Raw genomic sequence first — 26,245 nt, 5'->3', positions numbered from 1 at the left:
CAAACTCATCTCCAAAATCCTAGACCTGGGAATCAACAGCTCCCTTTGCAACTGGATCCTTGACTTCCTGACCAACAGACTACAATCGGTAAGGATAGGCAGCAACACCTCTGCCATGACTATCGTCAACACTGGTGCCGCACAAGGCTGTGTCCTCAGCCCCATACTGTACTTCCTATGTACTCAACTGCATAGGCAGTTTCTTGCTCTAAACTCCATCTATAAGTTTGCAGATGACACCACCGTAGTGGGCCAAAACTCCAAATAATGAGTTGGAGTACAAGGAGGAGAGAGAGCCTTGTGGCATGGTGTCATGACAACCTTTTCCTCAATGTCAGCAAAACTTAAGAGCTGGTTATTGACTTCAGGAAGGGGTGCAGTGCACATGCCTCCTGTTTACATCAACAGTGCTGAGGTTGAGAGCTTTCAAGATCCTAGGAGTGAACATCACCAATAGCCTGTCCTGGTCCAACCACATCAATGCCATGGCCAAGAAAGCATGGCAGTGCCTCTACTTCCTCGGGAGGCTAAAAAAATTTGGCATGTCCCTATTGACCCTCATCAATTTTTATGGATGCACTATAGAAAGCATCATATCTGGATGCATCACAGCTTGGTATGGCAACTGCTCTGCCCGAGACACTAAGAAATTACAGAGAGTAGTGAACACAGCTCAGTGCCATGAAAACCAGCCTCCCCTCTGTGAACTCTCTCTGCACTTCTTATTGCCTCAGTAAAGCAGCCGACATAACAACACCTCCCTCCCTGGATATTCTCTCTTCTCCCCCTTCCCATTGGGCAGAAGATACAAAAGCCTGAAAGCACGTACCACTAGGCTCAAGGACAGCTTCTATCCCACTGTTGACTTCACCAGACTTCTTTTATGATAAGATGGACTCTTGACTTTGCAATCTACCTCATTATGGCTTGCACATTATTGTCAGCCTGCACTGCACTGCCCTTTCTCTGTAACTGTAACACTTTATTTTGCATTCTGTTATTGCTTTTCCCTTGTACTACCTAGGTGGACTGATGTGACAAAATGTTTTGCATGCCATCCATACAATGAAAGTTTTTCACTGTACTTCAGTACATGTGACAATAAAAAAAAACAATTTACCAATATTTTGGGAGTCTCCTCGTTGATGATGAAATTGACCACTGCCTCCAGTGCACCAGTGTGGCTTTCAGCTGATTGAGGATAAGCTTTCAAAGATGGACTTCAAGCCCAGGATCAAATTCATGGTCCAATGAGTGGCAGTGATCTTTGCCCTCCTGAATGCTCCAGAGACATGGATGACCTATACCAGGCATCTTAAAGCAATGGACCACAAACACCTCTGCAAAATCCTCCAAATCCTTTAAGCTTTCCTCAGGTCAATGTTCTGATCACACTCGATGGCTCTCTGAGACAGGTTACATCATCTGCATGCCTGACACAAGATTCCCAAAACAAGCGCACTATTTCAAGCTTTGCCTCAGCAAGGGATTTCCATGAGGACAGAGAAATCTCTTCAAGGACATTTTAAAAGTCTCCTTTGTGTGGGCAGGGTAATGTAACATTGATACTAAATCTCAATACTCAACCTATTGTCGGATCTGGTTATTTTCAAATCCACAAGTTCTTTCAGGAGTCCAGGAAGGAGTTGAAAGCAACTTGGTGCCTCACAAAGTTTTATTGGAAAAGTTTAAAACAAAGAAACAGTCACAGAGCACGTTGCACTAGCTTTGATGAGCCGAGACAAAGGGAACTAAAGATGAGCTCGGGCTGGGGGGAGGAGAACAAGAGAGTGATTAACAAAAAGCAACACCTTTTATACCTGAGCTAAGAGATACTCAGCTAACAATAGTCCAATCAGGAACCCTATTAGATACTTGTGGCCAAACCAACCAATGAATAAACCACATATTCACCTGATGGACGAACCAATAAGCTAGTAAGCGACCATTTCTTGTGCAGCCACTTGAGGTGTATTAAACACTATACATGTTAAAAAAACTAATTAAAACAGTTGAATCCAACACTATCCACCTTCCTTATTAGCTTCCTTGTGTCCTCACAACTTGCCTTCCTTCCTGTCTTTGAATCATTAGCAAATATAGCATCTGGTTGTTTGGGTGCGAGGCTCCAGCACTCGCTGATTGTCCAACTGGCAAGGTTAGTATTTGGACCATTATTTTGAAGAGCCTGCTTCTTTATTGTTGGTTCTCTTTTGATTATAATATGGGGGTCAATGCTCGGGGTAGTTAAATAGAAGGGTGAGGAAGTTGCAGATGTGGCAGCTCTTGTCATTGATGGCGTTGTGTGGTTGCTCCTTTTCCTAAAATCCCCACCCAAAGATGAGGTACCTGATTGGCTGAGTGGATTTGGTACTGGTTAAGTATGGAACTTAATCTTTTAAATGATGGTCTTTACTGAATGGGAATTTGCTCATTCTGTTACGGGGATTACAGTTTCCCAGTTACAAAACACTGATTTCAGTGAAAAGAATAATATTTATCAATGATTTGTAAATGGATCGCTCAAGTTGTGCTCTTGTTGTCTATCAGTGGTTTATAGAGAGCAGATGTGTTTTTGGCATATACACAATATTAGTTTATATTGTGTTTAATTTTGAAACAATTTGGTGTTGGAAAAATCAATAGAGTTCAATCATTTAAAGACTGAATGAAGTCTGTTCACTGTATTGCAATTAAATTGATCTCAAATAAGTAAGTGCAATATACAAAGATGTCTGTGGATCAGATTTTGCAAGATTGAATGCCTTGTTAGGCCACCATAATGAATGGTACCTTTGCTTTGTGCAAGAAGCAGTGATTAGTACAGGAAGGATGGCAGGATTTGCTAAATTATCAATGTTACTTGTCCTTTACTGATGGCACAAGTGCCAAATGGCCCCTCAGTGAATTTAGGCATTGTAACCGCCATGCCTTTAATTCCTGAGGAGGCAGTTCATCTGCAGTGAATACCAAGTAAGCTCTGCATTTCCAGCTGCTTATTGGTTTCTTAAGAGTTTAGAAGTCAGACTATTGCCTTAATGTCACAATCAGTATTTTTTCAGGAGAGGAATGACTATTGACTGCGAGTGGGATACTGTGGATCCACAAACTCAAATCATTAAAAGTAGGAATGCAAGTTCATACTTATAAGGTGTGAAAACTGAAGAATAGTGGTAGCTTCAAGAGAAAATCTGATACTCTCTGTGAGGTTTTGATAAATTAATACTTGGTTACTTGTTCAGACTTCATTTACAGTACTTGTTCTAGTCTGAAGATGGAGGAGAAAGTGTAGAAAAGATTTGCACTCCTATTGCTAGAATTGATGAGATGCAATTATCAGGAATGATTAGATTGGCAGGGATCAAGTCCTGTAAAATTATGAAAAGAGTTTAATAGGGTGACTGAGGGGGAAAAAAAAACCTCTTTCCTCATGGATGAGTCCAGAATACAGGGGCAAATCTAAATGGTTCTGAAAGAAACTTTTTGGGAAGAATTTCTTTGCATAGAGTGGAGAGATTGTGGAACCTGCTGCCATATGGAGTGCAAAGGATACTTTTGCATTTAAGGGAAAGCTTGATTAACAGATGTGTGTGGGGGGGGGGGTGGGAAGTAAAAATCTCTAGAGGAGACACTAGACTGGAGATGCTGAAATCTGGAGCAAAAAAACAAACCTCTGGAGGGACTGAGCAGGGGGGAGGTGGTGAGGAATTGTTGATATTTCAGGTTGAGACTTGCCATCAGGACTGAGTGGAGAAGGAAGATAGGTCATATAAAGTGGGGAGGGGTGAGATAGGGTCTGGTAGGTGATAGGTGGACCGAGGAAGGGTGAAGGAAGATGGGCAGAAGGAGCCAGGTGGGGGCAGGGGTGGATTTGGGAGATAGAAGCAGGTGGGTGATGGGTGGAAGCAGAAGCAGGTGGGTGATGGGTGGAAGCAGACAAAGAAAAACAGAGGCAGGTGGAGGGAGGGGAGTGTGAAGTTGGAGACAGGCTGGAGGGTAGTAGGCAGGATACAAAGGCTACAAGTGCTGGAATCCGATAAGTAAGGAAGCTGATAATGGGAACCAAGGAAGTTACCAGAACTGGAGGGCTTGAGTTATAGTGAAAGACTGGATAGGTTGGATCTGCTTTCCCTGGAGCAGGAGGCTGAGGGGTGATATTATAGAGATTTATATAATCATGAGGGGCATAGATAGGGTAGATGGTCACAGTATTCCTCCTTGGGTGGGTGGGGTCTAAAACTAGAGGACATGACTTTTCAGTTGAGAGTGAAAAGATTTAAAGGGGAATGAGGAGCACGTTTTTCCACACAGAGGGTGGTGGGTACATGGAACAAGCTGCTGGGGAAGCGATAGACATGGGTGCAGTTACAACATTTAAAAAGTCATTTGGACAGGTTCGTGGATAGGAAAGGTTTGGAAGGATATGGGCCAAATGCAGGCAAATGGGACTATGTCAGGAAAGCACCTTGGTTGGCATGGGTGAATTTGGCTGAAGGGCCTGTTTCTGTGCTGTACAACTGTATGAATGGAAGGTGAGAAAAGGTTTAATGAGAAGAGGCTCATGTGGATATAAATATTTTGATAGACCAGTTGGACCAAATGGTCTGTTTCTTATTCTGTACTACTTTGTTCTTTGCCAGCAGTGCAGATAACAAATCTGCTTTTCAATTCAGAGTTGGACATCAGTACTGTACTGGTCATTCTGATTTGTGTTAGAGTTTATATTTAGGATGCAGGAAGAATGAGCTTGTTTGAATAGTCTTCTTCATTTGTATTATATGGCTGTAGTGATTGCATCATTACTTGTGTTAATGGAGTGCCAGAGAGATGACTTGAGGTCAAATAACAATAGAATGCTTCATTCAGAGGAGATACACGAGACTGCAGTTGCTGTAATCTGGAGCAATAAACAAGCTGCTAGAGTCCACTCTCAGTCCTGATGCAGGGTCTTGATGCAAAATGTTGACAATTCCCTATGTAGGTTCTGTTTGATCCGTTGAGTTGCTCCAGTAGTCTGTTGGATGCTTCAATCAAATAAGTATTGGAAGGGACTATCTACAGCTTTTAAGAAGTTGGAGCTATAGCTGCTAAATGTGCATCCTTTAAATTGGTCACTAGCAGCTGATTCTTGTTGTTTTTCAAGCCTTTGAAATATAGGTCAATGTTATACTAACATGCTTGATTGCTCCTTATTAGCTTCTAGTAATTCGTTTTAATCCAAATCTTTGCTTATCAATAGCTTCTACTCTCTTGTCATTTATAAGGTACTGATTTGCTCTTCTCTGATCACATGTTCTGTAGTTTTAACACAGACCCTTCAAGCTCACCAGTTGTGACATCCTCCAAATCAGATCCTTCATCAGGACTAGAAAGTCCTAGTCCTAATGAAGGATCTTGACAATATTAAAAGGTGGGAGGACATTTGTAAATCTCTAATTAGATAATGGGGTGATGTTTGTAATTCTCCAATTGAAGTTCACAATTCCTGGATCCAAATTTCTTGGAAAATTTGGCTTTTGTATTTGGAATTACCCAGTTTCTTTTAACATCTTGGAGGTTTATCTGACATCATGCAATTTTCCTCTGACAATTTTTAAAAAACTTATCAAGACCTCTGTCCTCTTTGACATTTTACCATCAATAGTGTGAACTTTTGTCCCCTGTAAAATTTAAAAAGTACTCATTTAACAACCTGCTCCTTGTTTTTTTTCCAATGTAGTTTCACCTGTGTATCTTTAATTGGCTCCCATTCTCCCTTGCTCCTCTTTCTCTAATAGAGTTAATACAATTTTTTGCACTTATTGTTGGTATTTATTTTATTTCATAGTCTCTTGTCACTCTTACTGTTTTTTTTAATTGCTTTATTGTTTCAAGCAAGGTTATTAATCTCAATTTACCGTGGGCTAATTATAGCTTCAAATGAAAGGGCAGCAACATGATCTATTATAATTTCATTGTATTCAAAACATATCCTAGGTATTATTGACTTTTGACCGGGATGTAAAACTGCAGCACTGTTTACAGATGTTGTTCTCTTTTGATCAATATGAGTGTATAAATATTAACATGTAAAAAACAAATCATGCATTGTTTTTCAGTAATTTGTGCTCTATTTGTACTGTGTCTTTAGAAACAACCAAATTCAACCCACGTGATCCATTGCAGAGCTGCACTAGTACTCGGAATGAATGATGTGGCGCTGTTGTATGTGGATAATACTGGTTGTTTGAATTGTGCTGTTTAATATTGGTTTTCTGGGTATTTGTTTTAGTTTGGTACTCTGGATGTACTGTTGTACTGCATAAAACAGTGACAGACAGTACGTACATTCACATTGATATAGTTCCCCTTTTTGAACTGCACCATATCCTGCTCCTCAAGAAGACAATACAGGTCCTTCCCAGGTTACGGCAAAGTTCTGTTCCTGTGAATTGTTTGTAACCCGAACATTTGCAAATCAGAAATGCAGCTGCAAACCAAGTTCCCACTTGGCAGAAAATGCTGTAGCCCTGTGGCAGCTGACATATCCATACTGCCGGTCTCCCAAATGCTCATTGGTATGTATGGGCTGTACATAAGATGGACATTTGTAAACTGGGGAGGACCTATAAGCATTTTGCAGTCCTTCTATATTTCCAGCAAGGCCATCCATTGTCTTTAGTGGACCTTCGTAGAAAGGAAAGGGAGATGATTAATTCTTGTGTCTAGTAAATCTGTTCATCTGTTTTGGTGCATGAGGGAGAGTTGGTTAAAATATTTCTAAGCTGAAATGAGAATAAGTTAACTAGCAGGATGTTGATGATGTTCCTGCTACTCTTAAACAAAAGATGCAGAAAGGATCAGAATCAGATCATTGACTTGTATGATGTGAAATTTGTTGTTTTGTGGCAATTGTATACAATGCAAAGACATAAATTACTGTAAGTTATAAAAAAAATCGTGCAAAAAAAGAAGGAATAACGTAGTGTTCATGGACTGTTCAGAAATCTAATGGCAGAGGGGAAGAAGCTGTTCCTGAATTACTGAGTGTGGTCCTTGGGCTCCTGTATTTCCTCCCTGATGACATAAGGTAGCTTTTGTTCCAGGTTTTAATCGTGAGGGTTTACGGCATTTTAAGCTGCATTATGCTTTGTTGAGCTATAATGTAGCCATGTGGGTTTGGATAACTTTATTAATATCTGTTGCCATTTCTGATGATGTTGAACCCCAGATGTTTTGCTCTAGCCTTGCAGCTCATTCTTTGCTCCATCTGGATCACACATCTTCATCCTTTACATCATTTTCTGTTGCATGAAGGATTCCCTTGTAATATGTTAAACTAGTTGTTTGCTACCATTCTCGGGTGTATAGATTTCCCTCTGGTCCTGTCCTGATGATATCCTGCTGAGTGGGCTTCATCTATTAACCTAAAATGGCAAGTAGAATGAAAGATTCAAAAGTGTTGTATCTTAAAGTCATTCTTTTTAGCTCTCTGAAGCACAGTGTAATATTTAAAATGCTTCTGATGCAACAAGCTATTTGTGCTGCATTTTCAACACTCCCTCGGTATGTGGTGGGTTGGAGGTACAGTGCAGAAGTTCTTCAAATGGATCAGAATAGAACTGCTTACTCACCTGTCAGAATTGCACGTTATTGTTGCCCTGGGAGAGGGGGAATTGGGAGTAGGAGAATGTTGGATAGCTCCCAGAAGCCAATTCAACATGACAGGCAAAAATACACTCAGATCTCGACGTTATAACTTGGAACACCATGCATATGTTTCTGTCGTTTTGCTCACCCTTTTCTTTTGGTGCAAAGCATGATCCCATGGGACATGTAGTGGTTTGAGGGCTTGCCCAAATAGCTGTCATTCTTCCAAGTCTACACTTTAAGTCAATATGCTCTTAGAGTAATTAATTCAAGATGAAATTAATGTTTTCAGAAATACACCATTAATCAAGGGAGTTATAGTCATAGAGTAATGCAGCACAGAAACAGGCCCTTTGGCCCAACTAGTCCATGCCGACCAAGGTGCCCACCTAAGGTAGTCCCATTTGCCTGAATTTGGCCTGTATCTCTCTAAACCTTTCCTTTCCGTATACTTATCCAGTATTGAGGGGAGCTATGAAAAAATGACAGGAAGATGTATAGACCAGTTAATGAGATACTAATGTAGATGCAGTGATATGATGTGACCTAATACCAGTGATATGACCTAATACATTTTAGAAACCTTAATAGTTGTGCTTGTATTCCCAAGAATTACTTTTTAAAAAAAATGGTTCAATCATCTAGAATAGTTACTGTAGTTTTTGGGGATTCCATAAAACCCGAGAATGTGCAGGTTAGATTCATTGGAAGATGCGAGAGATGGGAAAGCATAGTTATGAACAAAGACACGAGATAATGGGACTATTTCCAGAAAAGGTTAAGAGGTGCTTTAATAGAGAATTTTAAAATGATGTAGTATTTTCATAGTAAGAAAACAATTTCCTGAGTTTGGGAAGTTAATGTTGGTGTATAAGTTTAAAAAAAGGTTGCTAAGATGGTGATGAAAGGAGTATGAAGAATGTTTTGTATGGAGGAAATTATTGGAATATAGACTTAGCTTACCACTGGGAATTGTTCAGAGACACGGGCATCATTCAAGACAGAGGACAACAGGGAGGTTGGGAGAGTGCGGAGTAATAGGATTAATTTTATGCTCATTGTTACGACAGTGAGCTAATTGGTCTTTCTCTTGTAGAAAGAAAATAAATATTTTTGTTTCTCGACCACTTTTCATTGTCTACGTTTGTTCCAAAACCATTTTGTGCGTAGTAAATTTCCACACATGGTATGATAATGGATAACAAATCTATTTAGTGGCATTAATTGAGAGATACATTTTGGCCATTATTGCTGGGGATACTTCCACTGGCCCACTTCAGAATAGTATCACTGGATTTTTTATTTTCACTTGAGGAACCTATGCACTTGAACATTTACTGCTCAGGTTTTGATGCCAAGTTAGCAAACAAACAAGTGCACCTCCGTCAAAGTCTGTTGACCTGCAGAGGCAATCACAAAGAGTTAGTTAAATGGGCAGATTTCAGACAGAAAAAGCACACTGCTTCTCATAGCCACTACTGGGCTTTGGAGAAAATGCTGTAGTAGGTAGTATTTTGCATAGTGTGCATATCACATATCCCTGTATCAGTCTGTTGTAACACTGCATTTATTGTATCATGCGGCAATTTATGTGAAATTGAATGCACCTTAGTGCTGAAGAGATCAGAGACCGACAGATATTATGTAATTTTAAAAAAATGATAGGGGTCATAACCAGTGGTTTGATGTACATCTGAAATATAATGCTGGTTTGATATTTAATCAGGGTATAACTTTTCTATTATTTTAAGCGAATGTTCTTCCCATCTAGGTCAGCTATTCTGAATATCATGATGCACTCTCTTGGTGAGAGAAGGGTCTCCCAGCGTTCTTTTTGTCAATGCACAGTTGAAACAAACACATGTATTATTGGTGTTGCGTTGGAGAGGAAGTCAGATTCTGCCTTGGAAACAATATTCAATGCTGAGTGCACGTCTTCCAGTTCATATTCTCGTAGCATGGAAACAGGCCATTCAACCCACCATGTCCATGCTGACCAAGCACCCTACACTCATCTACACTCATCCCATTTTCCAGCACTTGGTCTGTAGCATTCTCTGCCTTGATGATTGTAGTGCTCATCCAGATGCAACTTAAATATGAGAATATCTGCCTTTGCCACCGTAAGGCAGTGCATTATGTTCCCTCTGGATGAATAAAATCTTCCTCAAATTCCCTCTAAACCTCTTGGCCCTTACATTAAATGGATGCCCTCCAGTTTTAAACACCTCTGCAATGGGGAAAACTTTTCTACTCTTTACACTATTTATGTCCTTCATAATTTTGTACATCTGGTCACCCCTCAGCCTCCTCCACTCCAGGAAAAGGAAAACAAAACCCAGTCTGTGGATTCTGTCATAACTGGAACACTCCATGCCAGCCAAGATCCTGATAAAGTTCTGCACCCTCTGCATATTTTGATTTTAGCCACTGTTAGTTCTTCTGATATTCCCCTGATGTTTGGGTGATTTCCTGTACCTTTATTTGTTTTGTGTTTATATCTGGTGACCCTTAATCTTTGATTATAATTTTTCCAGTCACAAGATTTCCAACGTATACTAGTTTTCTCTTTGGTATTGGCTTTTTTGGAAATGGTTGGTATGTCCAGAAATTCAAGAAATGAAAGCAATGAGCTGGAGGTACTTGAAATACTTCATAGGGGTCACAGAATCTGTGGAGAGGGAAACAGAATTCACCTTTCAGGTCAATGACCTTCTATTAGAACTAGGAAAGGTTAGAAATCAAACATGCTTTAAGTTGCAAAGAAGGGGGAGGGGTGGAGAGAACAAAGGGAATTTCTGTGAAAGGTTCTGAAAGTAATAGAATGAATAATGCAAGAGCTGGTGCCAGCTCAGAGAGGGTGGAATTACCACCTTGTAATTTCGCCCAACCTATCTTGGTCTCCACCAATTGCAGGCTTTTGCTTTGTTCAATCTCCCTTGCTTTCCTCTACTCCCCCTTCCTTGCAAGTTTAAAACATACTCGATTTTCAACTTTTTCTAGTTCTGATGAAAGATGAACTCTTTAGATGTTGTCTAACATGCTGAGTACTTCTGGGAATTTTGTATCTTTATTTCAGATTTTCAGCTTCTTCAGTTCTTTTGTTTCCCAAGTTGGAGATGCTTAACGGATTAGTCACCATCTGTGGAGAGTTAAAGCAGAATTAATATTTTAGGTCCAATGCACTTTTGCAGTAAATACCAAAGGGTGTATGCATTATGAGCTGGAATCCAGCTGAGGAATTTCTGTGACTTATATATAGCTATTGGCTTCTTTACAACTAATGAAGCATTTGGAGTGAATTACAAGCTGAAGTTTAATAAAGTAGTTAAGGTGGTTTATATACCAGATAACACAAATCTAAGATCCGAGACTTGCAGCATAGAATGCAGTTAAGGGGTGGTGTATTTGTAGAATGACATACTCAGGAATGAATTGTAGTTTGGAATTTAATTTTGTTTCAGTTTCTAATAAGCCCCATTTATTAGTTTGGAGACTCTGAATCTTTAAGGCTACTAATAATGAAATAATTACAGCATTTTCTGTCTTTATTTGGCAGGTCTGCCTGTTGCAGGTGATAGGTCATTGACCTGAAACATTAACTCTGTTACTCTCTTCACACATGTGGCTTGACCTGCTGCGTGTTTCCAGCTTTTTCTCTTTGTATTTCACATATCCAACATCTGCAGATTTTTTGCCTCTTGATTAATGATGATAAACTCCTTTGGACAAAGTATTTATGAAGAGATATTAGTCAATCTCCTAAAGAGTTGGAACCAAAAGTAGATGTGAGGTGCAATGGGATGAAAGAGAATCATAGAAAATTTACAACACAGTAGGAGGCTGCTTGGCCCATCGTATCTGTGTCATTTGAAAAAGAGCTATCTAGTCTCATGTCATCTTCCAACACTGGGTCCATTGCCCTGCAGGTCATGGCTCTCCAAGTGCACACCAAGTACTTTCTAAACATAATGAGATTTTCTGCACCCAGCACCCTTTCAAGAGATAAATTTCAGACCCCTATTACTCTCTGTACTTGAAATAAATCTTCATCTGCCCTCTAATCCTACTATCTATTACTTTTTTAAATGTCCCCTGGCTTTTGACTCCTCTGCTATAAGTAATTAGGAAGGACCTCTTTCTCTGTCCAGGCCTCTTGTAATTTTATACATCTCAACTAAGACTTGCCTCAGCATCCTCTATTCCAGAGAAAACAGCTCTAGCTTGTCCAGCCTTCCCTCATTGTATCAAGGTATTTCAGAGTGGAACAACAAAATTGGTTGGAGTGTAGGCTGAGACAAATACTAAACTGTAGTGATATGGTGCTGCTGTAGCAAAGGGGATATAATTGTGTAAAAAGTACTTTCCATCATGTTTGTCAATGTAGAATATTTTTATAGAAAACAAACCTACATTTGTAAAGAATTCTTCTCGGCGTCTATGTTGCAAGGCACTCTTCAGCTAATGAAGTTGATTTGAATTGTAGTCACTTCTATACTTTCGGAAATGCAGCAGCTAATATGGGTAGAGCAAGCTGCTTCAGACTGAAATATGATAGGCAATAAGTCTGTTTTAGTGACGTCGACTGATAAACATTGGCTAGGAGATAATAATTCCCATGATGTTTTCTGGTCGTGGGAATCTTTTCCATCCAATTCAGCAGCCACCTCATTCAAAAGTCATCTGTTCTGATAGCACTCTGTCTAGATCTTTTTTTTCTGTTTAAAAGTCTGATGTGGAACTTGAACCTATCTTGTGACTCGGTGAGAATGCTGCCCTGATTCACAACAGAAACTTAAAGAAGTGTCTGTAAGAACAGTGATAATGCACAAAAGGCAGTAAGGATTTCTAGAAGATGGAAAAGACCACATATGCTGGAATCTGGATCAAAAAATGGGATACTTGAAGAACTCAGTGGGTCAAATGGCATCTGTGGAGGCAAAGGGTGTAAGTTGATGCTTCGGGCCCTGATACAGGGTCTTGACTGGAAAGACAACTTGCATCTTTTACCTCCACAGGTTCTATTTGACCTGCTGAGTTGTTCCAGCATCCTGTTTTTTTTTGTAGTAAGAATTTCTAATCAGTATGTGTGCACAAATATTGGATTTCAGTAATGAGAAACAAATACCAAAGTCAAACGAAAGAAGACAAAGTTATGATAGAAAACAACAGTTAGGTGTCCAACATGTTTACAGTCATAGACATAAACAGCACAGAAACAGGCTCTTCAGCTCAACTCGTCCATGCCGACCAAGTTGCCTACTTGAGCTAGTCCCATTAACTTGCATTTGGTCCACATCCCTCTAAATCTTTCCTATTCATTTACCTGTCTAAATTCCTTTTAAATGTAATTGTACCCGCCTCTACAACTTCCTCTGGCAGCTTGTTCCATATACCCACCACCTTCTGTGTGGGGAAACTTCTCCCACTGGTCCCCTTCAAATCTTTTCCCCCCTCACCCTTAAACCTACACCTCCTAGTTTTAGACTCTCTTACCCTGGGGAGAAAAACTGACCTTTCACCTTTTCTATGGCTGTGATGATTTTATGCATTTCCGGAAGGTCATCCTGCAACCTCTTCAGCTCTAGGGGTAAAAAGCCCCAGCCTATCCAGTCTCTCCTTGTACCTCAAGCCCTCCAGTCCTTGTAATATCCTTGTGAATCTTTTCTGTACCCATTCTAGCTTAATGACATTCTTTCTATAGATTAGCGATCAGAACTGCACACAGTACTCCATGTGCAGTCTCACCAATGTCTTGTACAGCTGTACTATGATGTCCCAACTCTTGTACTCAGTGCCCCGACTGATGAAGGACAATACATAAATATGGTCTTGCTATCTTTCTGGTGTTCAACAGCACCTGCTGCTGTGAAATCCACCCATTCCATGTTATAGAACATAATTTAGAATTCCAGTGATAACCATCTGACACAAATTTCAACATCTGGCTTTCAGCATTTGTTCAATTTGAACAGTAAAACGAGGCTTTTAGATTAGAGATAGGATGGACTTGTATGTACTGCGACAGAAAATCCATAACAGATTTTCATTCATCTCTTGCCAAATGGTCTGTAGTTTTTGATCTCATCAAAATCATATTGATATTCTGATTCCTGGGTGCTTGGAGTCAGGCACAATGTAATTAGTTGACAAGACCACTGGTTACTATACACGTGGGAATCAATTGACGAAGTGAGTGTAGAATGAAGATCGTAAAAGAAATTTCATGAGCTAGATAGAAAATTCTAGAGAGTAAACTGAGTGTTAGTCCCTGTGAAGTAAACTGGAGCTGTCATTGAGGAACAGATAAAATAATGGCATGTATAACACATACTACAGGTGTAGGAAGAAAAAGTAGTTTACCCACTGAACCCTCTTCTGGTGGAAGGAAAAGCTGCAGCATCAATCTCATAGAGGATGAACAACATGAACGGAAAGGTTTAAACTAAGGAGGTAGTAGCAGCAGAAAATCATTGATCAATCTAATTAAATTGTCATGTGAATACCACAAGGAATTCAAGGTATGAACTAAAACATATTAATATGAATGTAAAGAGCATAAGAATTAAATTGGATGAATAAGGTTGCTGGTAGTAGAAAGCTACTTGATTTTCACCAATAGGGTTTGCTAGGTTTCATCCAGTTGAAATCGTGACATGTTGTTTGGAACCAAGATCATGTGAGGAGGTACATTTTAAGATCTAGACATGGCTTAATCGCAACCTGAGTAGGTTGGCAAGCATTTGGGAATGAATGAATTGAATCTGGTGTGAGTTAAGACATAAGCAGCAGAGTTTTGCATGACTTCAGATTTAGAAATTATAAAGTGGTGGGTCAGCCAGGACTGTTTTGACGTAGTCAGAAGAAAAGACGGTTTCATCAATAAATAGAACTGAGACAGCAGTGAAAGAGGTAATTATTATGATAGTGGGAAAAAAAGTTGTTTTATTGTCTTGGAAAGGTTTGATAGGGATACAAGATTTAATTTGGGTGAGAAGCCAGGCTACAATGTTATAAATGAGTGAGAGCCAGGTTGGACTGATACAAGGAAGCCAGCTAGCAAAGCAGTTTAACTTTGGGTTTCAGCAGCTGAGTGGAGAGATAAGGAAATAAAGAGTCATAGCATTACAACATGGATACAGGCCCTTCGGCCCAACGAGTCCATGCCGAACATGATGCCCACCCATCTAGCCCCAATTTCCTGCATTCAGCCCATATCCCTCTAAGTCCCTCTGTGTACCTATCCAAGTGTTTCTTAAGTTGCCCCTGCCTCACCCACTTCTGGCAGCTTGTTCCATTATACAGTATGGAAGTTGTTTTGGTGATGGCATGAACTTATGGGTCAAGTACAAAATTGTGATTGATCAGTTGCAAACAGATGTCTGTGATAGGATGAAGCTAGTGATTAGGGAAAGGAATTTGCTATGAGGAAAGATGATGGTTTTGATAATCCCAATACTTAATTGGAGGAAATTTCTTGTCACGTAGTACTGGATGTCAGAGAGCGGAGGGACAAACACCTCATCAAATTAAGCAGTCTATTCTTGCATGCAGCAAGTCCAAGACTACGTTCAACGTTGTACTGATAAATGGCAAGTGACTTCTGTGCCACAGAAATGTGAGATAATGACCAACTCCAACAAGTGTTTGACTACCTACTCTTGAGATTCCATGATATTACATTGCCCAGCCACATAAACAGTGCAGGTACAAAAGCAGATCAGAGGCTGGGTATCCTGCAGCACATGCCCGTCTGATGCTCCAAAGGCATTCTACCATCTATGAGGTACGTCAAGAATACAGTTCCAAAAACATTCAAGTAGCTCGACAGCATCCAGTTCAAAACAATTGGTTTGGTTAGCACCTGTCCACCACACTAAATGTTCACTCCCTCCTCTACAGTGTACTGTCGCTGCAGTGAGTGTCATCCACAAAATGCGCTGCAATTACCCACCAAGGCTGCTCTGACAGCGCCTCTCAATCTATGATTTCTTCCAACAAAGCCAAAGTACGAGGTGCACAGGAACATAATTAGCTGAGTGTTTTCTGCCAAGAAACAGTTGTCCTGGCTTGAAAATATATCACCATTCTTTTTTCCCAGAACTTCTGACCCAACAGTATTGCAGGAGTACCTTCGTCAGAATAACTACAGCAGGTCAAGTGCGGGGTGCATTCCCAGTGTCAAAGGCTAGAGGTGGCCAAGTGCACAAAAGGATAAATTACAGACCTAATAGCCTTACTTCAATTAACAGGAAAACATTAAAGACCTTTAAGTAGAATAAGAGGTGAGATATGATGCTAGGTCATTAAAAGATCAGTTCATTATTGCTGATTTTTGGAAATAGGGATGAAGTTTGAGGAAAGCTCAAAGCTGCAAAATTGCTTAAAATTGTAAAATAAAACAATGTATGGAACAATATTTGGGTTAAGAAGTTGAGACAGGACTGGAACGGATTCTGGAATGTTGGAACAGAAACTCTGAATAATTTCTCTTCTGCACAAATTATCACGTCATGATTTAATATTGAGCTATTATCAATGAAGACCCACTTTTCTGCTCTTCATTGTTGTCTGTGGTAAAGTTTTAACTTTACATTCTCATTGCATGATGTCATCTGGCCCTTTAAAAGCCGAGCTAACTTCTCATTTGGAGCCACGATCTATACACGAGAGATTATAGATGCTCTGCTTTATTAAATGATCACAGTAATCCATAACTGGAGTCCAAGTTGTTCATTAGTACTACTACAGGGATCTTTTTTTAAAAAAAGCAAAATTTTGTACACTTATTATTAATACTTCAAAATGTTGCCTATAGATGGTTGAAGTAGTTGTAGTCTTAAATCTAAATAAAATTTAAAGTAAAGGCTAATATATTTAACTCAAATGCTTAAAACTACCTAATAGCTCTTCTTGCATTTTTTTGAAGGCTGAAGAACAGTGTGTTAAAGGATGTGGAATTATATTTTGCAAAGGGAAAATGTGTAGCAATAAAAACACTTATGAACAAATTTGTTCTATGATTTTTGATGCCCTTGTTAAAATAAAGAAATATCACAGAACACAAATTTGAAGTTGTTAGAAGAAGACGATTTGGCTTTACCAAAGTAAACAAAAAACATGCCACTCTTATAGCCATAATTTGCCAATGATGTAAAGAAGTAAAAACAGAAAATAATCAGCATATCAGGTAGCATCTGTGGAGTGGGAAACACGCCTAATGTTTCAGATCAATAATGTTTTATCAGAACTGTGAAAAGTTAAAGACAATCAAATTAAAATACTAAATGTCTGTTCACTACCCCTCCCTATCTGAGCAGCTAAGAGTTGAGATTTTATTAGATATTATGACATTTCTATTCTTGAGTCTCAGAAAAACCATTATGGCAGTTATTTCAGAAGTGGATTAAATAATACACATACAGAAGATTTTTAATCACTATCTGCTACTATTTTAATCACTGTCTTGGGTTTCCTAAGAATATTAATTGTACGAATAAGGGAAAACTGAGGGAATTGAGTGTTCCATTGTTTGAGGTCCTGGAGAGGGCAAGATGATGAACTTTGATGTCAACACGAGGATGCAGGAAGGTGAATGAGCAACTGGAATTTAGGAGAGCAGAAAGCTTAGAGAATCATTAATTATTGCATTAAGAAAATACTGAGAAACGAAGGTTGTGATGAAGAGAGACTGGTTCGGAAGATAGCGAGCTCGCACACTAAATGTTATTTATTTTCTTGTTTGAATGTTTAAAGGAGGGATAAGTGTCCTCAGATATGTGTGTGAGTATATGTGCACAACTGAGGTAAGATTAAAATTCCAGAAGTAGGAATTAAGTAAGTATTCTGGGTTATTTGAGCTGTATTTGGGAATTTTTTTCTTTATCAAGAGCTAGGAGAAGGGATGAAATTGGTTCATCCAGTATCTTAATGGTACCCGTGACAATGGAGTAGATTAGACATTTTTGTTGTGTCCCAGAGGGGTTTACACAGTGTTTGAATTTTCTCTTGAAGTTCAAGCATTTGCTATTTGTTTTGGACCTGTAAATACCAAGGACTGAAAGGAATATTTTGTGTAATTTTTCCACAAGTTGGGGAAATCACTGCATCTGACATTGTCCCATTTTTAGCATCATGTACATTGGTGAATTCTTGAAGAAGATAGTTTCTAAGATGTGATTGCTTTTTTGCTAACAATTCCCAATATATAAGATCTATAATCTTGAATTATTCCTGTGCAGTGTGTTTCTTTTCATAGCGTTATGCTCATAAAGCATTCTACTGGAGCAGGAATGGCTATTCAGCACTTTGACCCTGATCTGCTATTTGTTTAGATTGAGGCAGGTCTGTTCTCTAGCTCTGCCATTTGGAAGTGACAGGTAAATGGAACATGTAAATTAGACTTTACTGCATGGATGTACTTTGATATGACTTGAAGCATTTTTCTGATACAAGATAACTTGAAACTGCAAATCCTCTATTATAGCTATTCACTGTCGATTCTGTGCTGTTCTTTAAATTGGAGATTAATATTGAAAAGTGATATTGACACCAAGTTATGTGAATGGTAAATTTTAATGAGAATCAGGAAAGGGTACATGAGGACGTACGCAGTTGAGTCGGATGGGGGGAAAAGTGTAAGGTAATATATTGAAGCAAAAATGAAAAAACACCTTACATGGTAAAATGTTAAGTTAAATATCAAAGGGATATGAGGATCTTGAGAACGTTAAACCTCTTGATCTTGTTCCATTGTTTAATTTAATTATACGTGTCTTCATTTATATTCCATTCCATGCATTACAAGAGTCTGTGTTTCCACTTTTCAGCAGTCACTACACTTCAGACGTACATTATTGGCTTTGGAACATTGTGAGAGGTGCTATATTAAAGTAAGTTCTTTTTTTTATATCCTTTGATTCAGTTATCTAGCAAATATCTGTCAATCTCCATCTTGAAAATTTCTAATTAACTTGGCCTCACCAAAGTGCAGGTCATAGAAAAGGGGTTCATGCCAAATGTACAAGATCAGAGTTGGTAATTGGAGAATTTTTTACAGTTTGGATGGCTCATTACAGGAAGAATGTAATACAATGGAAAAGGTTCAGGTTGTGTTCATTAAGATTTTACCAGGGTTGAGAGCTTACAGAAATTGAGAAGTTTGATCTTTTTCACGTACATGAACGAAATAGAAGCAGGAGTAAGCCACTTGGTCCTCAGGCCTGCTGCATCATTCAGTAAGATCATGGTTGAGCTTTTGCCTTGACGTCACTTCCCTGCATGAATCCCACATCCTTTGATTCCCTTAATACCTAAAAAGTTCATTAATTTCTGTCTTGAATATCCTTTGCGATTGTGCCAGCACAGCCCTCTTGGAATTCCAATGAACCATACCCTCCAGGACAGAGGAACCATCAAATTTCATCTACCGTGAAAATTTTGTACATTTCAGTGAGAAACGTGAAGAATCTATGAGGATGTACAGAAGTGGGTGGGCTGGATAAATACAATTAATCGTTTAAAAAAGAAAGTGTAAGGTAACATATTGAAACAAAGTTTAATAAAAAAGTTTATAGAGTAAATATTAAATCTCCCTCGCCCATCACTCTTCTAAGCTGAAGCTAGCACAGGCCTGGTCTGCTTCACCTGTTGTAGAACATAGAACAGTGCAGCACAGGAACAGGCCCTTTGACCCATGATGTCTGTGCGGACTGTGATGCCAATTTTAACTGCATATCTACCAAATCCCTCAATTCCCTGCCTATTCATGTGACAAACCCACCATCCCAGGAATTTATATGATGAACTTGGATTTGCACACTCCAGCCTGGAAATTCTTCCATGGTAACAAGCTCAATGGTAGTCACTGGTGGTTGAACTTGTTACCGTTGAGAAACCTTTTGGGCTGGGGAGAGTTGTGCAGCCAAACAAAGGGAGGAGACAGCACCTTCCATCACATCCATCAAGTAATGAGGAGACCATGGGATCTGGGCGGTCTGTCAACCCACAGAGCCGATAATGCCAGCCTCCAGCAATGGCCCCTACTCGTTGTGGCAGCCAGGATGTAGCCTTTAACTCCACATCTCAGCAGCAAGCAGTTACACAGCCTGCCCAAAACTTGTCCTCTCAGGCTGCCTGTCCCCTCTGAGCCATGGACAATTCATTACTTGATTTGTGCCAGGTTCCCAGCACAGCAGTGTAAAGCAATGGGGAAAACCAGGTTCTTGGCATCAGGATTTCCTGCACAGTGTTGGGGAGAGCAGGTGTTTACAGTAGGTTCCTAGCACAGTAATACTGTCAGTAATGTTAGAATGCTATAATGACCTCTATAGCACTGATTCCTTTAGCACTCTCATTTGTAGAAATGCATCCTGAGCACCAAGCGAGATATTTATGTAAAAGACCTTGGCATTTTTATGATTCCTGTTGATGTCTCTCTCTTCTTAAATAGTGAGGTTCTATTTACCATCTTCCAACCATCTTCCAATCTAGGAACCGTTTGAAAATCAATGGAATGTTGGAAGATAACGATCAGAGCCATTTCCTTCAAACCCCTTGGATGCAGGACACCAGGCCCTGGAGATTTATCAGCTTTTGGTCCCAATAATTTGCCCAATTTTTTTTTAATCAATGCTAATTTAGTTGAATTCCCTGCTACTATAGATCGGTTGTCCACCACTATTTCTGGGAGTTTTCTATATATTCTGTGAAGATGAGCACAAGATATTAGTTTTATTTCTCTGTCATTTCTTTATTCCCCAATATGGTTTCTCCCTTGGGGTCTCTAAGAGATTCACATTAACTTTAGCTGATCTTTTCTTTTATCTATAGAAATTTTGAGAATCTTTTTATGTCCTGGTTAATGTTCTAATATTTTGAAAAGAATAAGAGACAGCATGATGATTATGAAGGATAATAATGAGGTGAATAGTGCTGGGTTGTTTTCATTGTCAATGAGCTGTCGGCCATCTCAATGAACATTGTAATAGGTGCCAAAGGTATAGAAGTTCAAGCTAATCACAAAAATAATTAGAGATGGCTAAAAAAAGAAATTTTCACTCATGAATTTTGGGTCATTCCATCGCTTTGCTATTGTTGTAAAACTATAACCCAGAAGTGATTTTTTTTTTGTATTGGTGGTTGTTTGAAAGAGGAGCAATAAGTGGTAGGGAGGTCACATAGATGTTTGGGAGTAGAATGGGCAATTTCTTTGGAGTTGGATGCCATTAAATTGATGGACATAATGTAATTCCTTGGACAGTTTATGATTTGATGGTCCTTGTACTGTGATTGTTCTTGTAGTGTCTGTGATTTCATTGTCTATTTCTGTGATGTAAGTCTAAAATAAGCAATTTTTCAGATGTTTAATTTCTTTCTTTTCATAAAAGGTGAACTGTTTTTGAAATTCTTTTGTTTTGCTCATTTTCAGGTTTAAGAAAGTGTCCCAGCCATGCTGACTTTAGCAAAAAAGTTGAAACGTGAAGATGGTATGAAAGGGAGAGGCAACACAAATCCAGGGACCGATTCATCCTGCCGTGTATCCATTCGAGATAAGCTGCTTATCAAAGGTACATACGTGACTCCTATGTGCTGCTCTTTTTAGTGCATTTCTTAGTTGGTAGTATCCCTCATAATCCTGGCCAACCCAATAACACATTAGTGGGCAAGGGATGAAATTAATTGAATTGAATTAACGGTTTATAATAATTGAATCAAAGGGTTTGCATAATGTCCGATTATAGACGTAGTTTTGAACAACATGATGCACCTGTTGTTATATTGTAACAGTACTTTTCAGTGTTTTTTGTCATGCTCCCTGAATATTCACTATTATGGAGCACTTATAACAGTAGGTGCTGAGAGAATGAACTTCAATTATGTTAATATTATCAGAGGGAGAAGCTTTTATCAGGAGTTAATGTAACAGAGGGTTGATCTTTGACGGATTCTTAATAAACCAGAGCGATGTAGAATGTTCTGAAGTGATGGGGATGTTGAATATCTCATAGCAACTGAGTTTTTCAGTAGTAAAATCCTGGGTTCAATTCCTAATCTGTATCGAGTTGACTGACCTAACTGAGGAATGGAATGTAGCACAGAGCGCAGGTTTGTTGTGCTTTTCACATGCAAATGTACCACAAGTCCCAATGTGCAACTGAAAATTAACAGATCCTGGCATGCTCTGAGCCCCAGGTGCTGGGTTAGTCACCTGGCACCGAGAGGTCGTGAAATATCTTCATACAACAAAATTGTGCATCTGTAATACCCAGAATTCAGATCAGTACATTTGTGGGGACTAAGTGATTCAAGGGATGTGGAGAGAAACTGGGAAAACACAGTTGATGTAGCAGTTTAACAATGATCATACTAAATTAGAAAGAAGGCTTGAGGGGCTGCATGACTTGTGCTAACTCCTATTTCTTGTATTATCCAATCTCTACTGAATGCTGTAATGACTTCAACCATCTCTTGTGCCAAACATGTTGCATTCCAAGAACACTCTGTTGAAAAGTTCCTTTTAATTCCCCCTCTTTGTGCATCCTGCTTATTTTGCAACCCCAGCCTTGGGTTTCTGTTCAAGTGGAAATAATTTTTCCATTTCCCTGTGTGTTCCTTTTACTTTGCACAAATTCCTGAGAGAACCCAACCTAGCCATGTAACATGGATCCCTCTTATTATAAAAGTCATTTTTCATTTTCTCATATAAAATTTGAAAGAACAAATTAGATTGATGGGTGATAAGTTGCAATGTGGCCCAATGAGATAAATTAATGAGTAGCTTTGATTTTGATAAGATTTTCATCTGTCACACAGAAGGCTAGCTAATATTCTTTAATGCAGATCATGGTTGTATTGTTTTATTTTCAGCGCTAAAGAGATTTGAAAATTATTTCCTTTTTAGAGCTGTGGCGGCTGCTTTTTAGTGTGTTGAATCTATGAATAATTCTTCAGGTTGTTCTGTGTAAAGGGTTTGTGCTCATGTCATGCCGTGTAAAGGCATTCACCCAATATTCACGTGGTACTTTGTGTTCTAGTCATACTGTGTAAAAGCATCCAATCTGTGTTCAGATTGTGTTGAGGAGTCCAACCTGTGTCTGCATGGTAATTGAAAAGGTGTTCAGACTATGTTTAGGTTGTGGTGTGTAAATAAGATCTTGTGTTCAGAAAGTGCTGTGTATTCGTGTCTAGCCTGTGTTCATGACATTCTATGTTATAGTGCCTAGTCCATATTTAGATTGGATGCTGGCACTCTGAAATACAAAACCTTGGAAGTTCTCAGCAGGTGAGGCAGCATCTGGAGGGAGGAATGTTTTGGCTTGATAACTTTTCATTAGAATTCGGAGAGGTTAGAGATAAATGGATTTTAAGATGGAGAGAAGGGATGAAGTTGTCTGGGCATTTGTTTGTATCCATTCCATATTCCACTCTTCTGCATTCATTCCCAGAACTAGGATGGCCCTTCCCTTATTCCAATCTTACCCCAACCATCAACTTTCACATTGAACAGATTGAACCCCACCACCTTCAATCCATTCAACATGATGTGATCACCAAATGTGACATGTGTCCAGGCAGGGCACTCTGGTACCTCCTTCTATCTCTACCAATACCCATGCCCCTTCCCAAACTACCTTACTATGCAACTCTACAGGAGATGCAATTCTTGTCCATTTATCTTCTCACTGTCCAGGGCCGTAAACACACTTTCTGGATGAAGTATTAATTTGGTTATATCACTTTGATTTCAGTTACTGTATTTGCTGCTCCCAATTCAGTCACTTCTCCATTATGGAAATCAAATACTTTGCAAAAACATTTTTCTGTTCAGTCTGTAAGCATGATACCATGCTCTCAGATGCTTGTCATTTCAATTTTCCATACCAATCCCTCCCTCCTGTGGCTCCTGCATAATTCTAGCAAAACTCAAAATAAGCTTGAGGAACAGCACCTTATGTTCTGACTGGGCATATTACAACCATCTTGGCTCAGCACTTCAGAGTTCAGCAGTTTCAGATAATTAGAATTTCCAACATCCAGAGAATTTTCATTTTGTAATTTTTGGTGTTGATTAGGCTTTTTCTTCTTGCGTTTCCTCAATTGATCGTTTGTTTCTTTTCTTGTCACATTACCCCTTTTGTTATTTCATCTCTTGCATTTTACTATACTACAGACCTTTTCTTCTGCCCTCTTCTATGCCCCCCCCCCCGCTTCTCTGCATCTTAAACCTTGTTCATCTGTATCCTTTCCCAGATTTGATGTGAGAGCAGCTTGAAATGTTAACTCTTTTCTCGTAGATGCTGTGTTATCTGCTGAGTATTTCCAGAATTTTGTTTGTCAGAGTGCCAAAGCCACCTAGTGCTTTGCTTTTGTGTTAAGTGTACTGTGTAAAGATGTTAAAACTGTGTTTATATTGTTTTGTGTGAAGATGTGCTATTCTTATATTAGTAAAATTTATCACAATAATTCAACAATCCCAGATATACCATTAGCTCAGTTACATTAATTGGGACAGGAGCATTAGTAATGGATTTTACCCTGTTTTGATCTGGGTGGAGTTCTTTTGTGTCCATGGGCTGTCCAAAGTACTGTACTTCATTCACCAAGAAAATGCACACATTTCCCTTTAAACATCAGCCTGTTTTTTGCAATCTGCTCCTCAATTCTTCCAGATTTTGCAGGTGTTTCTTTCTTGTGGCTCCTGGGGCTTCTGTAAGCAGGGTATTATCTAAGTACACAGTGACCCTGGGAATGCCCTGCTGCAAACTCTCCATGCTTCTCTGAAAGAATGCAGGTGCAGATGAAATTCAGTGGTGTGTTGACAAAAATTTCATGGATGAATCCTCCAACAAAATCCGTTGATGTGCATGACTTGTGTCTAACTGCTCCCATCAGACAAAATTGCAAACACGTATTCTAGGAATGGAATACTTTTGCGGGAATGAGTCTCAATTAATAACTTGAAAACTCTGCATATCCTGATGAATCCATTTTGCTTTAACACTGGTAAATCATGTTCAATTATTTTCTCTCTGATAAGCCTGTCAATTCCTGCCTCCAATTTTGGTTTCACTGCATAAGCCATTGACCTTAGCTTGAAGAACCAAGAATTGGGATCAATATGAATATTGGCCTGGGTGCCCTTCTACATGCCCAGCTCATCTTTGAAAACTACTTCGTGTGTTAACGTGTTTCAATGGTAATATTTTAATCTACCTTTGGTACTACACTGTCATGTAACCGCACCAACAACGCCAGTGCTTTTACCTGTATAGCTTTTCAGATGTGGTTCTGTAGTGTTTTCTGCCACCCAGTCTGGTTCACCAGTGTAATGCTGAGCCCAGTGATAAACTCAAGTGTCACATCTGTCATTCACCTTCAAGAAAACAATCAATGCTCTGACCGTTGTTAAGCCTGTCCCTTTCTTGTTAAGCATTGTGAGCACTTGCTCTGAATTACAGTTTTCGGTTGCTTTATGTGATGAGAATGTTGGAAACTTCAGAAATATTGAGCTTATTCCCACAAGCTCCACCATTATGGCCTTTTAAACAATATACAGGGGTCCTTGCTGTATGTCGGAGATAGGGACTGTAAAGCTGCAATGTATAGCGGAGAGTTTTTACCCATAAGAATACACGGGCCTGGAAGAACACTAAAGTTACCTATAAGAGTTGTAAAAACAGTGGGATAAGGAACAAGTTTTTAAGTCATTTTCTATTTGCTGATATTAGAACACTATTTTTAAACCTTAATAAATAATCTTAAGGACTAGATGGTCTGTGCTTAGCTTGATTGGGGAGAATATGATGTTGTGGTATTATGTGCAGGAAGAGAGTGAAGCTGGGGATGTAAGTTCATCAACTTCCGTCTTATCATTCACATTATCTACTTCCATCACTAGATGGCTAGAGGGTCCTGGTTGTGGTTTGTCGGTGGGTGGCTGTGGTTATGCCATTTTTTTCCTTTTGAAAATGATGTCTGGAGTTGTTTTGCTTGCTGCTTATCTCTCAATATTTCTTGGTAGTAAGCCATTAGAGTCCCTGCTGTTCCTGGCTACCTTTGCTGAGCACTCACAAAGATTGTCACATCTTTGCATGATGTTGATTGCTTTCTTGACGTAATCAAACATTTCTTGAAGAATCTTGAAGGTTTATATTGTCCCTGTGTAAGGGAACAAAAATATGCATTGACAATGTCCTCAGTTTGTTGGCGAAGTAAGTGCAAAACAACCTACAGTGGGGCAATACGAGGCACTTTTCTTATCCGAACCAGAACTGAGACAGCATACGTTTCCCTCCACAGCGATAACAGCCTTTATTTACCTTTCTGAAATGAGGTTCAGTTTGCTTCAGAGCACCACATGTGCTGTTACATGCTTTAGTCAGACCTACTTGCAAGTTTTGCATGTCTTTACTTACCAGTTCCACGAGGATGATTTTCAGTGCTCTCAAAGGTCAGATTCACCTGTGATAATGACTGCCTTTGAATCCAGTCCCCATTGATTCTGAATGCTAATTTGTGCCGTAGCATCTGTCAGAGTGTGTTCTCATAATTATAACTTCCACAATTTGACTACATACCAGCCACCGTTTTTGTAGGCTTCCTTAACCATGAATCA

At 39.3% G+C, this 26,245-nt stretch overlaps 1 protein-coding gene across 2 annotated transcripts in view; it reads left to right on the top strand.

The window, feature by feature from the left end:
- ube2f (ubiquitin-conjugating enzyme E2F (putative)) overlaps positions 1–26,245 on the top strand; it is a 127,422-nt gene that overhangs the window by 13,423 nt on the left and 87,754 nt on the right. Inside the window, exons 2-3 of one of the 2 annotated variants that reach the window (XM_052023191.1) lie at positions 18,459–18,521; positions 21,059–21,197. In XM_052023191.1, the coding sequence (XP_051879151.1) occupies positions 21,080–21,197 (118 nt within the window). In that variant the 5' untranslated portion in view covers positions 18,459–18,521; positions 21,059–21,079. The remainder of the gene's footprint in view (positions 1–18,458; positions 18,522–21,058; positions 21,198–26,245) is intronic. The other variant, XM_052023194.1, reaches the window with a different exon arrangement.

Source organism: Pristis pectinata, chromosome 1, assembly GCF_009764475.1.
Source record: "Pristis pectinata isolate sPriPec2 chromosome 1, sPriPec2.1.pri, whole genome shotgun sequence".
Taxonomy (NCBI): domain Eukaryota; kingdom Metazoa; phylum Chordata; class Chondrichthyes; order Rhinopristiformes; family Pristidae; genus Pristis; species Pristis pectinata.
This window is presented reverse-complemented; position numbering and strand designations above follow the sequence as displayed.